The sequence below is a fragment of the Carettochelys insculpta genome, chromosome 2, assembly GCF_033958435.1.
Source record: "Carettochelys insculpta isolate YL-2023 chromosome 2, ASM3395843v1, whole genome shotgun sequence".
Taxonomy (NCBI): Eukaryota; Metazoa; Chordata; order Testudines; family Carettochelyidae; genus Carettochelys; species Carettochelys insculpta.
Genome location: NC_134138.1, coordinates 201,834,598 through 201,850,116, shown reverse-complemented (window position 1 = coordinate 201,850,116; position 15,519 = coordinate 201,834,598). Strand labels below are relative to the sequence as shown.

Below are 15,519 nucleotides of genomic sequence, written 5' to 3'. Positions count from 1 at the left end.
CCTCATAATACACTTCTGTAACAGTCTTCATTCACAGACCTCTGCAAAGGTGGGTGAGCCTCTTTATCTCTACTACAGAGCCCCAGACTGGTTAAGTGACTTGCCCCAGGTCACGCACAAATTAGGACCAGACCTGACCATTCTGCCACGTGGTTTGCATGCCAGTCACAAACATCTTGCTTCTTTCACCTTAGCCTGAAAAGTGGTAACAGCTCCTCCACAGAGCTGTCCAACCATGGGGGAAAAGTCCATCAGATTGTGAGTTGTGACAGTAGCTGACCCCTTCTACTCACCATGCTTGAGTAGAAAAAGAAAGCTTCACATCAGAAATACAGCTATTCTGTGGGATTTTCTGCTGTGCCATCTTTCCCCTTGCTAGCTATTTTTTTTTTGGTTTTCCTAGTCTCTTTACTTCCCCCTGGTCATTTTTGTTCCTTTGAAATCCTCCATACTTTTGATGTATTAGGTTACACTGTCCTCCTGCTATGTCCCCCATTTAACATTCTGTTGGTTACTGGTGCAGATTCATTGTTACTGCTTGCTGTTTTATCAGGAATGTCTGTTTATGAAATGTGGCATAACAAATGAATGGGTCACCATTATGTAGCAGTCATAAGTCACCTCCAGAACCCCATGTCTGCAGTGCCTCATATTTACAAGGTGTTTGAAATCCACGTTTTTCAGATGGCCACCCCTTTATAACTGATCATATCTTGGATCTGCATGCCTGCAAATTACAAGATCACCACAATTCAGATCTGAATTATACACACCTCCTAGAGCTGAAGAGACCTTGGGAGGCCATCTAGTCCAGTCCCCTGCCCCCTTGGCAGGACAAAAGCACCATCCCTGACATCTATTTGGCCCATTGGCCTCCTCAAGGATTGAGCTCACAACCCTGGGTTTAGCAGGCTAATGTTCAAACAACTGAGCTATCCCTTCTGCAGCTGGAGTTCAGGTTGAAGTCGCTGACTCTCACCTGATAGTTTGTAGTTGGTTAACACAAACAGGAGAAAGATGTAAACTTGTATAACAAATAATGAGTGACGGTGAATAGCAGGTGAAATTGAAATCAGTGGCAATTTTTCCACTCATTACAATGGGTCCAGAATTTTATGCATCATGTAGTAGAACTTACATTTAATGTTATCCACCTCCAAAAACCAGCATTCTCTGGTCCAGTAACATCCGTCATCCAGCATGATGGGGGCTGCTTCTGGACCAGAAAGCTGGGGCAGGAGGGCAAGCCAAACTGGCCTCCCAGCAGCCACACTGCAGGCAGCAGTACTATGGCTACAGACAGCATCCCCTAGCAGCCCTGTGGGGGCTCAGGGCCAGGGTTCTGGTACCCTCAGCAGCCACATGGGACTGGGGAACTGCTACATATGGATCTGGGGCCAGGGCCAGGAAGGAGAACAAGCTGCAGCAGGCTTAGTAGGGATAGCCAGGGACTAGGGGGCATTAACCTTCCCTGGTGTGGATTGGACCACCAAGGTCCTGTGGGTGCCAGACCAGCGAGGTGCAATCCTTATGTCAATTTGTGGAGTTTGAAAAACATAAATATAAATGCAAATGAAACACAAAGCTAAATACCACCATTGTGATTATATGGTGGCTACATATGGTAACATGTATGTGAAAACCATCCCACCAGGAATTCTTAGAGCTATTGTTAAATAAAGCAAGAGATTATCGGGTATCCACTGACACTCTAAGTCAAACGTATATGTACTGCTACCGCACATGAGAGTTTGGCCATTTGTGACTTTGTAACAAGAGTCACACAGGCAGCTTGCGTTCTTATAATGTTCATTTCTAGAGAAAAAAATCTAGGCAAGAAAATTCTCAAGTTTCTTTGAAGGTATTTAGCCTGTTTTTACATTGATATCATTTTTATTAGTCTTTGCAGAGAAACTACATTAGGCAATTACATCTTTCCTTTTGTATTCATTACATCGAACAGTCACAGGCCTGATTCTTCACTGCTGATCTCGTGAAAAATAGGCGCAAAGTATGGCTGGATCAGAATGGTCGCATTTGTGATCCACTTTGCACAGGTGTTAGCAACTGGAGAAGATAGAGAGTAATGGGGAATTGGGGCAGTTATGTTACAAGTGCATAACAAGGAACTAGTTAATTTAGCTCATCATTGAATTAGAGTGTATGTACTCCACCCTGTTCCAAATAGTCTACACATGCTGTAGCAAGTTAAATATAGCCCCCGACTTTCCATCCCTACCCCACCCCAGTGTCTGGCCATCCCTTGGATTTCCTGTAGGATGTTCCTGTCTCATATCTTAATTTCCCTCAACAAAGGGTCATGTCTACCTCTTACACCCTGATGGAATTAACCCACAGTACAAGCTGCAATGAGTCATGAGAAGTTACTTAGCCTCTTTATGCAGGGCTCTAACTCCCACGAGGAGGTCAGTCACCAGGTGAGTCCTGCATCCTGTGTGAGAGCCTAGGTCTTGCCCCTTTTTAACAACGCACCTTCATTTTGCCTAATCACACGTTAATCTCTCCCAGAAAAAATAAAGATGCCTGACAGGAAATTTTGAAATGAAAGTGCAAACTATATACATGATTTGCCAGACTGATTTATTAAGGAATGTGTACATATCCCTGCCTTACTGTCAATCGCCATTAATCTTCCATCTCCCCACTGCTTTTTATAAAAATCTATTAAGAATTGCAAGCTTTTTTTTTCTCCTAAAAACACACCTCCCAACTATTCAAACATTTTCCATTTTTGCCTAAAGATAAATGTTAGTTGTGTGAGAGACCAGGTCAGCCTGAATGCTCAAAAGTGACTAAGGACACTGGGTGACCCAGGTTGTGGGTGACCAGTTTGAGACATCTTAAAGGAATGTGAATCCCAGAAGGTGCTGCAAACACTTTTCTGAAAACCTGCTGAGTCCATCACCAGTTGAATACCCAGAACTGCCTGGTAAACGTTACTAGAGAATTTTGAAAGTCTCGGCTGAAGTTCATATTTCATGCATTGGTCTCTTAGTATTGTGATTACAGAAGGACCAAAACCTAAACTACTTGGAGATTTAAAATTCAAACAGGCCTACAATTCTTGCAAGTGGCCGAGGGTTTTTACAGTGAGCCAAGCCAAACTCCAGTACTGAAACCCTTCATACACGGGACATATTTGAAATCCTGGTCTACGGAGGCTTCTCTCTCATTATAACCAGTGTTCTCTCAAGACATCATGTTCTACTGCATATAGAACACTGATTAGAAAACTTCATGAATTTTGTTTATAATTTAAAATTGTTTGTTAGGGGAAAGCATATTCAATATTGTCTGCTGCAGTTTCTCGAACATGACATTGTTCCTTCAGCTGGGAAGGGAGAGACTCCTAGACAAGGATTGATCTCCAAAATACAGTTGCATATGTTCAGATCACTGAAAAGTGTCCACTTCTGTGCCACAGAGCTCAAAATAGTGATCAAGAGTTCAGAGAAGCTAAGGTGTAATTGAAGAAGGAAAAAAAAAGGCACAAATAACAGTGTGACAATTTGCAGTACTGGTACAGAAAGCAGAGCTGAGGGGAGTGTTTTCCTGTGATTGTGGAGTGAAGCAGATTACACTTTTATAGGCTTGAGAAAAGTGTAAGGAGAAACTAGCATTTCTATTTCTGGGGAAAAATTACATTTTTAAATGTTTTTGTTCTGAATTGGAATGCAAAGCTGCAATTTTCAGCAAAAAGAAACTCTGATATAATTCAAAATTATTACAAAGTTTTGTACTGTTAATGTTTAGTTGTTTAGATAGATAATGTCAAAACAGTATAATAGAAACTGTGTGTACATGTGCTAAAATATTGTATGTATGTTATAAAATTCATATTTCATATAAAACCCAAACAAAATTAGTTGAAACAGAGTGAAAAACAAATCATTTTACCTTATCAAAATAAAATGTTTTCTTGTTATTCATAGTGAGAAAGCTGAAATGATTTGTTTTAACCTTTTCCCCCATAAAATGCCATTGACATTTTCCTGCAAAACGCTTCCATTCTGACAAAACTGAGTTTGGGGAGTGGTAGGGGACCCTCATAAGATGTTTCAACCAACTGTATTTTGTTACTACACATTCAGTACACACTCTGCTTAGAGGGTCTTCGGAAACTTGACACTGGCTATGAGGAAACGTGGTTATTTGAGGGATGGGTGTCTGTTTTTATGGGGCCTGCCTATGTCCCATTGTGTTTGCTGTAAGTTGCTAGTAAGTCAAGCAAAATTTAGCTCTGTTAAAGACCCATCTGTTGGGGGTGGGGACAGGGGTGAAGCATGTTTTTCTGTTTAATCACCATACACGTGGCCAACCACATCCTGAAATCTACTAATTCTGTTTCCTTCCCCCAGCTATCCTTACTTTCATCTGCCCGCTTGTTAGCGTGTTGAAATGCTTTCCTCAGACGTTTCTCTTCTAAACTGTGCTCTGTTTATATTTTCAGGAACTTCTCCATTATTTAATTGGTACACTCCTGCTTCTCATTGCCTCTATTGTGGCAGCATCAAAGAGCTACAATTTAACAGGACTCGTAGCTGGAGCGGTAAGGCTGTTTGTTACCTCACAATGTTTACTAGACAGAGAGTGAGTCTGTAGCTTCACAAAACAAACACACAGTCCTGTAGCACTTTATTAGGTGATGAGCTTTCGTGGGGCAGACCCACTGCTTCAGATCTTTTTTCCAGCTCTGAAGAAGTGGGTCTGCCCCATGAAAGCTCATCACCTAATAAATTATTTGTTAAAGTGCTACAGAACGGCTGGTTTGTTTTGTAATATTTACTATGCCTTAGGAATTTATTGTTGGAAGCTTCATTTTTCCATACAGTCCTATCTTGTGTTGTCTTGGTGGGTGCACCATCTCCTGGCTTGTTTCAGTTAGCATACCACATCTACACACACACATAACAAAACAATTTCTGTGGGATTCCAGTTCCCTACACTGGGGGGAGAATAGACATGTCAAACATGCAAAACACAATGCTCTAGCTGCAGCAAAATACAAAGAACCCGTTGATTTTGATGAAGGATTACGTAACTTCATGACAAAACATGGCAGTTTGTCACCTCTCTGTGCACCTTTTCCCCACTTAAGAGTCCAGTTCAAGATCTGTGTCCTGAGAACTAAAGCCCACCAGGGACTGGAGCTAGCGACCTCTGAACTCACTTCAGCCTCCGCAAGCACCAACTTCCAGAGGGACTGATTGGGAAATTCCGTTTTGATGGGAATGGGATTTAGACTGGGAACCTCACTCCTGCAAGAGTAAAGAATGATAATAGGGACTCCCCCTTCCCCGCCACCCACTTTCAGTACCTAGGCCCAGATCCTCAGAGGGATTTCGGTTCCTGAATATTTTGAGGCTCTGAGCCTAAATGTACAACTCATCTCTTGGACTCTGCTTTCCCTCCAGAGAATTATTTCCATGTGCACACATTTTAAGAAAACTTAAAAATGAATCAAGTTACAGTCAGGAAAGCTTGGTGGTAGGGGAACGGAGATTGCTGTTTGTGTTTTTAAATATGCGGGAGGTGTGGGCACTCAGCACACTTTCAGCTTCACAAGGTGTTGGTCACCCCTGGACAGAGGTCTTGCATCAGAGCTATGCACAGTTTAAAGCTTTTGTAAATCCGAATTGGTGGGCTTCAGTGATTCATATCCCTCTTGCAGGCATACTGCAGAGGGGGGGAATTGCTCCATCAGTGAATAAACAAGTATGGAATTTGGATGCATGGACTTTCTACAGTGTTGATAACTGACCATATTTTCTTTTTACATCTACCATTTCTTTTACCAGACATTTGGTTTCTTAGCTTCATTCCTGTGTGCTTTGAGCATATGGCTGTCCTACAAGATCTCATGTATTACTCAGTCAACAGGTAAGTGTCAAATGTTAATACTAGGCCGAATACGCCATAAATGGAACATTTACGTTTTCCATGGCAAAGTTTGTATGGCAGAATTTATTAACATCCTGTATCTTGTAGCTGAATATATTGACAACACAGTGGGCACTTGACATGGTAACTTATCAACAGGTAACAATACTAACAACATAACCTACATGTAATAATCAGTGAATACTCCACCTCCTCTTACCCCACTCACCCCCCAAAAAAGAGTTCATAGTGGCTTCCTGCTTGTTTTTAATCAAATAAATTAATTTGCTTGTGGCAAACCAAACTGACTCTAACTTCCTTTTTAAAGATGCAGCTGTATGACTGTTTGGCCACTGCAAGATGTTTGTGCCTTTCTAAAAAGGGATATCGAAGAGGAGAGTCCACCATGTGCCAAGAGGAGAGAGTTGACATTTGTGTGATTGTATTATATACAGTGTTATTTGAAGATTTACGTGGACATCTTATGCAAGGACAGAAACAACCCAATACTGGAACCAAAGAAGTTGGTTTCAGAATAGCTCAATGGAGAAACATTTTTTTTTTTCAGTTTTTGAGACCTCCTTTTTTGGTCTCCGAGGCTCCCAGTTACATGCACCGAGAATATTCAAGCCTTCTTTTGGAGTGTTGCTGATTTAGGATCTGTGGCATTTTAAAAATGGAAAAATTAATTCTGATTTCCTCCATGCATTTGTAGAGGAGAAATTCTGCAAATTCACTTCTGAGTATTAATCTTCAAGGATAATTTCTTTAAGAAAGCAACTCTTGCACACGAGCCTGTGCCAGTGAAGCATGCCTTAAGGCCCCTCTTACGTTCTCCTTAACCATCATAGATATTTTTACTTCTATGTGGCCAGTATAAGAAAATACGTTTTCCTGAACAGGGTCCTGGACAACTCGCTAGGAATGCTGCCGTCTAGCCTCAAATGTGAACTGAGTTTTCTAGATGCCAACCTAATTAACTCTCTTCCAACAGGTTTAATATATAGTCATTTATAACCTCAGAAAACTCTTTTCTCTGGACCATACAGGAGGTTTGCATACTGGGGCTCCTCCTCATATATGTGTTTGCACATTTCCATTTGCCCCTCCCCAGAGAGAAATAAACCCAAGTAGACAGAAACTGTGAATTTCCCAGAAATTATTCCCTTAGTGGAGGAGGAAGGACAGTGTTGGGGTGTGCCACACACACACATTTCCCCTAGGCTACAATCAGCTAGCTTCTCCTGCTTAACCTGTTAGAACTGTACTTTCAGGGTCACTATCTAGTGTAGCTGGGCCCACATTCCTTGTAACGTGGGATGTCAGAGCAGAAAGAACGATACCGCCAGTTAATGTAACCAAATGCTGCACTTGTCTTACTCAGCCCTATGCCTCTGCCTCCCCTACAGCTCTGGAGATGAGCAAATCCAGAACTCCTCTGCCCTGCCCCTCTGCTAATCCAGCGCCCCAGAGTCAGCAAAGGGGAAGCGTGGCAGAGGGCTCCTGTTCCTGAATCTGCAAATGAAAGTGTAACTGACCTAATTTTGCCTGGCATTTGTATTAGAAAATTATTCCAATGTAAATATGAAACACCTGGTGCGGGGGTAAGAGGTGCCTTATATGTTACAGATTTTTTTTTTACCACCGTCCCATGCAGGAAGGCTTTTGTGCCTCACAGCTGTGCCCAGTGCAGGTCCATTTGCTGGGGGTAGGATGTCATTTTTGTAATTGCGCAAATTTAGTGTTCAGAAACCATGCAGACCCCTCGGGAGAACATAGTCCCCTAGTTATATAGGATCTGTAGGCAGTAAAGGCACATGGTTCCTTGCTGTGTCCTGCCAATACACCTCAGCAGGCATCAGGCAGGTCTGAGACGAGTTAATTCCCTGGGCAGCTCAGTGCCTGCTCTGCTGACAGTGCTAACACCAGGGCCAATGCAGAGAGAGAGAGAGAGAATGAGTGAGTGTGTGTGTGTGCGTGCACGCATGCATGCACACACGCACACTCACTCACTAACCTTCCTAACTTTTGGTGACTACTGACTGACTGTGAAGGGGATGCGGACACTAGAGTTTCAGGACAGGTCTTTCAGGCCCGATAAGTGACTATGGCGTAGTAATGCTATACTTCTTCCCTTGCTCTCTCGCTTCTGGTAACAGGCCCCAGGCTTTTCTCCGCACCCAACCACATGGAAAGGGCCTTCTGGTATAACAAAGCCAATTACGTGCTGGCTGACATGGGCAGCTGCCACAGCCTGGCTGACCGTCGTGGCCAAGCAGAGGAGCTTGTGGGGAAGTTGTGGTTAGCAGCAGCATTTAACAGAAAGCTGAGCTCTCGCCAAACAAAGCTGGGTCTCACAGCGCCCAGTCCATCCTGCTTTCTTCCATACTGCAGTTGTACCTTTGACTTCTGCACTGCACTCCTGTTGCTGCCCCCCCCCCCCCCAACCACACCAGCCAGTGTGCCCCAGCTACTACCACCCCCCCATTGGCCTAATCCCCAACAAGGAGTTCCTCACACCCTTATGGCCAAAGTGTTTCTGGATGTATCATTCTGGGGTGGCCTGAAATATGTTTTCGGGCAAATTAATGGAAACACACTCTTTGGCTTATAGCTGTATGCAAAAATGCTGTGACTCTGCAGTGTAATATTGAATACACATGTTTAAAAATGGCTGCCTTTGTCTTATACGCGATAATGGCTTGAGCATGAGCTTTTTGTGCCTAAGGGATGCCTATGTGATTTTTGACAGCTTAATTTGCTTTTTAATTACGTTACAGTTGTTCCGGGGGTACATTGCATGACACAGCTCGCATATGGGCTGCAAAAGCCATTGCGAAACCTTCAAAGAAGCTGGGGCGGGGCGGGGGGGGGGGGGGCAGAGCAGCTCGTCCTGTCAGATGTGCACGTTGGAAAAGCAAATCCCTTTGGCAGACTAGGCCTGCTGCCGCTGGTGAAGGAGGCTGGGAGCACTCCAGAGCCAAAGCCTAAACAATGGTAGCTGAGATGCTGACATGCCTTTGGTCACCACAGACTTCTAACATGAGCACAGGGGAGGAGGCTCATTTTTAACTGTCAAAACTCTGTAACGAGGATGCTAACACCTATTAACACCCACCACCCGGGGGGGGGGGGGGGGTTTGCACGCCTCAAGGAGCAAGAAGTTGAAGGTGGCGACGTGCCTCTTTCTCCCGTATGTGCATAGTTCACCTCCTCTTTCCTTCTGCGTTTGCATTCTGCTAAAGGGAAAGAGCGATGGCTCGTAACCCAAGCCCGAGGAAGGAAGCATCAATTTGCAGCGTGTTTCATTTTGTTTTAAGCCTGGTATCTTAAAGGGCCTGCACTGGTGGGGGTTCTTGAAGGCAACTGTGACCACAGTATCATGTATGGGCCAACTGGTGCTGCATTGCATTGTAGAACAGCCCATGACACCCCTTGATGTAGAGATACAGCCAGGCGAGAGAGAGAGAGAGAGCGAGCGTGTGTGTGTGTGTGTGAGAGAGAGAGAGAGAGAGAGAGAGAGCGAGCGTGTGTGTGTGTGAGAGAGAGAGAGGCTACAAAAACAGCTGAAGCCCATAAGTGAAGCTGAAATATTTATGGCAGGGACCCATAATCTCTGGAGCACATGTGGGAGGCCAGCTGCCACCTGGTCCATTTTTACTCTGGGAGTTTCAGGCGTCATGCTCAGTCAAGTGGATAAGGCAACGCTGAGCTGGGTAAAGTCAGGGCATTCTGCTCCAAGCAGTATATGCCATTGTTTGCATGAAGGGACAGCGGCTCTCCTAACGTTATACGGCTAAATCGGCCACAGCCTGCCTGGTTTATGCCCCCTCATACCGCTAATCTGCTGGTTAGCAGATAGCACACAAGTCTGGTGCCTGGCGCCTGTTGTCGCTCTTTAGCAACACAACTGAGTGCCCTGATAAGCATGTTAGACCTATGCAACACTGCTCACCAGACCAGACACCCACCCATCATATTGTGCAGTAAGTCCTAGCTCAGCGCCTGGGTTGGCTCCCACACTCCATGGCGCGCAGTAACTGGAGAAGAGGCGGAGAAGGAAATTTCCATACAACAAAAGCAGACACCAGCCTGAGTTAGGGCACCGTGCTCCAGCTAGTGCCTTCCCTCGCACAGCAGGAGAAATGGTGAGTTTCTGCCAACTTGCTGCCGGCCACCCAAGGGCAGAGCAAGAGCTTGAATCTTATTTTAAGCCTGCCAGCAGGTATGGGAGAGGCCTCATTGCCCTGCAAAAGCCTCTGGTGTCTCAGTGGGGCGCTATAATTTTGTGTTGGGTGTGAAACAAGGGCTTCTTTGTCTGGGGCTCTGGAAGCCAGGGACAAGTGCTAGGGGAACCTGTAGGGGGCCCAGTAACAAGCAAAGGGGCTGTTCATGGGGAGGGACAAAAGGCATCAAATCAGTTTTGTGACTTGAGTCACACAATGAACAAAAAAATGGCTCTAAGAACAGGCCATGTAGCCGAAAGCTATTAGTGTGTCAGCTGTGACAGGCCAGACATGAACACATTTTGCATATTCGGTGACTGAGACAAGGAGTGGGACTAATGACCCATGAAAAGCCAACTGTGGAGCACGTTGCTCTTTAGGGGTTTTCCCCCTACACAGTAGAAGCAGCAAGCCCACAGCCATTGGGCAATTCAGAAGCCACTGTACGGTAGGGGCTCAACCTTCGTTGGGGTTCTGTTCTGAGAATGCTCGCAAATGTTGAATTTCAGGAATACTGTATGGCAGGCACTGCAGCCTGGAGCCCAGCTGGTGGGGCTCCTACTCAGAGCCTGGAGGGAGCTGTGGCTGCTGGCACTCCCTGCCCCAGAGCAGCGGGCGGTCTCGAATACTTGAGTTTGTGAACCTTAGGTTCGAGAATGTTGAGACCCTACTGTACTTCATTTCCATAGGGCCTGAGGACAATGCAGTTTCTTTCATTTCAATTCCGGAAGGCTATAAATGCAGTAACTAAGCTAAAGCAGTTGCTCACACCACATGGCTATTAGCCATTACAAAGGGCTGATCTGCCATGAGCACCTACTCTATGCCCTAAGGTGTGGAAAAGAAAATCTACTCACTTCCTCAGCCTTTGACTTCAGCCTCCAGTGGTGGGCTGCAGGGCCCTAGGCTTCAGCCCCTTGTGATGAGGCTAGCGCTTTCTGCTAATGCCAACCCTGTCTTGGGGCCCTCCTGAAACCTGTTTGTGGCCCTCAGGGGGCCTCTCGTTAAGAACCACTGCTCTGCTCACGCATGGCTGTCTTCTTCATGAACCATGACCAAAACAAAGACACCGTGCTGAAGTTTTAGCAATTAATGCTACAAGCATGTGGTTGGGGCAAAGAACACCATGTGTACCTGCTCTTCAGCAATTTGTCAGACATAAGAGTTGCATGATGGTGATTATTACACTCACAGACACCACCAAACTGGCAAACCCAATGCTTTGCAATTCATTCCAAAAACCCCTCTTAAACTAGGAGCATCCTTTTGTTGCCTCATAAGGAAACCTCACTGAGCAATAAGCTTACTGCCCAGAATGTAACTAGACCTAAAGGAGCCAGCTGTGTTGTTTTCCGTCACAGTATTATCACCTCTGCTCAGCCACACGAAGCCTGCAGGCCCTAAAGCCCAATTTCTGCATCCACTTTATGCTCCTAGCCAGACCCTTATTCACCTTTGGGCTCATCAATGACATTTAATATAGTATGTGGGGAGAGGGCAGCTCTCAAACTGCTCATCAGTCACTCTTTGTCTTCAGGCCTGTGTGTACAATGCCACCTATTTCTCTGCTGCTGTATTATTACAAACAACAACAAATTCGGGGCTTCCCTTCAGCACTTCTGACCTGAAACCTGTTAAGCTACCTAGGAAATCAACCCCCGCCCCCCCAGCTGTCTGGCATCGCCCACTGCTTTGGGGAGCTGTGCCAGGGCTTGCAGCCCTGGTGGCTAGTGTTCTTTCTGCTGCCCTACAACCTCATACAACACCCCTACACCCAGACACACATCCCTGTTCCTCGTTACACGGATGCAATGGTGCAGGTGCTTAGCAGTAGCTCAGAACTAGGCACTCAAGAACAGGGCCATCTGCCCACTGTTGCTCTAGCACAAGTGGAAGCAGCAACGGCAGCAAGAGTGCAGCCAGGACACAGGTGTTTTTTACCAACCAACCCCCTATACTGAGGCACACCTGGGTCCTGGCTGCACAACTCGCACTGAGGGTGAATGTCACATCCTGCCTGTTCTTATAGGAACAGTCCAGCACAACCTGAGTGTACACATGTATCTGCCTAGACCAAACACTGGCAAGTAACTGGCCACACACACACACACACAGAGAGAGAGAGAGAGAGCCCGGACACACGGTGGTCAGGGAGCCCCAGCTCACAGTGGAGCAAAAGGGAGGAACAGGTTCAAGGCAGTCAGCTCTGCCCCCCCCGTCTCTCTCTCTCTCTCTCTCTCTCCAAGCTGCATGCAGAACAGCAGCACAGCATTCTGCAGTGTTTCAAAGGGGCCAGGAAGCCATTGTTCCCTCCACGCCACTCCTCCTCCCCCTACCACTAGCAGTCCTGCAGCTGGTAATGAAGCCCCTAAGAACTGGCGCCCACTTGTTATTTACTATGGATTACTTTAGCCGGGGGGCGGGGTGGTGTGCACATTAAGAGCCCTGTAGCTCTAGGCCTTGCCTGCCAATTAGGAAGCTCCTCTCCTGCCCCCAGCCCTCCCACCGGGACCTGCATTTAAAAAAGCATGTGTTTTCTTTCACAGACCAAAGGCCCATTTCCCTCCTGCAGCCACCAGTTCCTGTAAGCTCATCACCCCTGTGATTAGGGCCCCAACACCGTCATGGCAGTGATTCTGGGGCACACGCCAAAAAGGGCAGAAGTTGCAGCATTGGGTCAGAACAGAAGTCAGATAGCGCTTTGTGTCACTGCTAAGCTCTATGGAGAGTGAGTTGTTCATTTGGGGGCTTTTAAACATTCACCATTTATCAAAAATAATCAGAAGGGGTTTTTTTATTTACTTTGCAGTTATAGCATTGGGAGCTACAAAGAAGTCCTTAAAGAGCCACATGTGACTCCAGAGCCACAGCTTGCAGACCCCCTCACCTGGCTGATGGTAAATAAGTCTCTTGCCTCCGCCAAGCCTGAAAACCCTGCCTGGAAAAATCACTCATCTATTCCTTTCTTTTAGCAGGTGTGAGATCAGTTGGCAACTAGAAAAACATACAGCATGGTCATTTAGCAACAGGAAAAGGGGGCAAGGTCAAACCAGAATAATGTAAAACTGGAAGGGGACGGGGAGGAACTTTGAAAACTGTTAATACCAAGCAATTCTCATTGGTGAATTTCGTTTGCCCTCTTGTGGGCAAACACTTCTGCTGCAGCTTTCAAGCTGATTTACTAATGTAAGCTGTGCAAACAGTGGCCTGGGCTGACAGTACACAGGGCAAGATAGAACATACATGCAACCTCGACCCTTTGGAGCATGGCTAACTACACACAGAAAGCAAAAGGCGCCTTTGTGCCAAAGGAAGGAGGATAATCCCGGACTACAGGGCATTTAAAACTAGCTCTCTTTCTCAACACCAAATGGTAACTGCTTTAATGGACAATCTTCCCCAGCAACAGAGGCAGCTGCCTAGACTATAAAAAAGGCCTCTTCAAATGGGAGCGTGCACACAGAACCTGCCCAGTTCCTCTGACAAAGAGGGAAGAAAATTCTTATGAGTACATTGACTGGATTAGAGTAGTCATGGGACTCTTGTGAATAATCTGGTCTGGGAAAGCCCAGCTTGCTCAAGGGACAGGCATATAAAGAGGCACAGCCACATGATTTAAGAGTACAAGTCATAGTGACAGGGGGATTTGTGCCCCTAACTGCCATAGGCACTTTCAGAAATCTCACCTAAAGGTTCTTCCAAAGCACATCTCTGAAAATGACTGGAAGACAGACATGAATGGTCATAGACTTCCCAAGTGATGGATTTAGTCAAAGGGAAGAAGGAATGTTATAGGTACAGTATATTGAGGGCTTTAGGCCTTTCTGACCCAACAACCGACTTCTCTTTCCCCAACACCCATCCTCCTTTACCTCCCAGGCTTGGCCACCATAATGATTTTTCATCTCACTCTGACTCCCATGGGGATTCAGATGACACCACCCAGATCTGCTCTTCATCTCCCACATCCTGGCCTGATTTGCCATGTGAGCATGGTCATGACAGGCACATACCAAGTCTCTCACTGGAGGGTGAGAAAACAAACGTAACCTAACTGCGGAAGTGGGGGAGCTCTTGTATAGACAGCAACAGTGAAAAGCAAGATGTGCCCTGAGTACACAGAGGTGGAAGGACCTGGCAGTAAACAGGAGAAGGATATAGATTGGCCCCTAGCTATAGGGATACACACCGATCTTAAGAAAACTAGGGCTTACACTGATGCTGCAGCCAGCCTCACGTACAGGAGGGTAAAATGGCAGGTTAGCCCGATGCAGGTGGCCAGATGTAAGCAGAATATAATTCTAAAATTGACAGATTAATACACACACCTTTTTTTTTTTTTTTTTTTTTTTTTTTTTTATCATCTCTCCCGTGTGTCTAAAAGATCAAGAGAAATTGGTCCTTTGAATTCACTAGAAATAAAACCACATGCTTGTTCTGCTTGATGTCCGATCTTCAGTGTTAGAGAGGAAGGGCTGGTTGCGTTACATGACAGCACACAGGGCATGTCATGCTCCCTGTTCTAAAGGGGAAGTTCTCTCTCCTACTCTAAAGAACCTGACCTCTGCATTAACTGCAGGTAGCTGAACCACAGCATACAGGTGCCACCTGCATATGCTCTAATAAGCAACAGATCAGGGGCGTATTCTGCTCTGTTACACCGATGTAACATCACTGACTGTGAGAGAATTACTCAAGGACAAAGCCCTGCTGTGTCTCATGGTGGCGGCAGTCATATGGTCTTTTTACTTGTGAACAAGCTGTACTTCTCTTCCCACTACCTAAATTACATTCATTTTCGGTAAGTCCACCACTGTGTAACTGTTACATTTTTGTGCCTTGTTTCTTGTGACTACTTGTTCCAGTCACTCTTTTCTCCAGTTAAACTCTTTTCATGTTTACAAGCTTTTTTTTTTTTTTTGCCCCAGCAATCCTTAAAAGAATTCTGACTGACATGTTCGAAAAAATCAGCTGCCTCATTGGGGGCAGATTTGTACCCATCTGCTCAGACTGATGTGAACCCTGCACCCTTTAGTACCAACTTCAATTCATATGGTGAAGGAAAAGGGGCATCATTATATTATGCTCACCTAGTTGGCAAAAAATAAAAAAGCCTCAGATAGGTGCCCCTCTGTCACCATTACACGAGAGCACCAATGGAACACACCTGGTGGAGTAGAAAGAATGTACAGAACAAAGAAACAAACAGGATAAGAATGTACAAAGCTACTCTTAGCTTAGCTATTTCTGGACTTAGACCCTTCAGCACTTAGACAAACATTACCTCAGTCCAATTCTTCCCCAGCAGAGTAGTGTGATCATTCTCCTCGAAGCTAGGACAAAGACTCTCTCTCTACAACTTCCTTTTGCTTTAAAAAACAAAATGACAATT

The 15,519-nt window shown here is 45.5% G+C and overlaps 1 protein-coding gene across 3 annotated transcripts in view; it reads left to right on the top strand.

Annotated features, from left to right (window-relative positions):
* Positions 1-15,400, top strand: part of CMTM7 (CKLF like MARVEL transmembrane domain containing 7) — a 34,900-nt gene extending 19,500 nt beyond the window's left edge. The window contains exons 3-6 of one of the 3 annotated variants that reach the window (XM_074988338.1): positions 4,472-4,570; positions 5,820-5,901; positions 12,937-13,024; positions 13,103-15,400. In XM_074988338.1, coding sequence (XP_074844439.1) covers positions 4,472-4,570; positions 5,820-5,901; positions 12,937-12,983 — 228 coding nt within the window. In that variant the 3' untranslated portion in view covers positions 12,984-13,024; positions 13,103-15,400. Of the gene's footprint in view, positions 1-4,471; positions 4,571-5,819; positions 5,902-6,229; positions 7,516-12,936 lie in introns of those variants that run through there. The other 2 variants (XM_074988337.1, XM_074988340.1) reach the window with 2 other exon arrangements.
* The last annotated feature ends 119 nt before the right edge of the window (positions 15,401-15,519 follow it).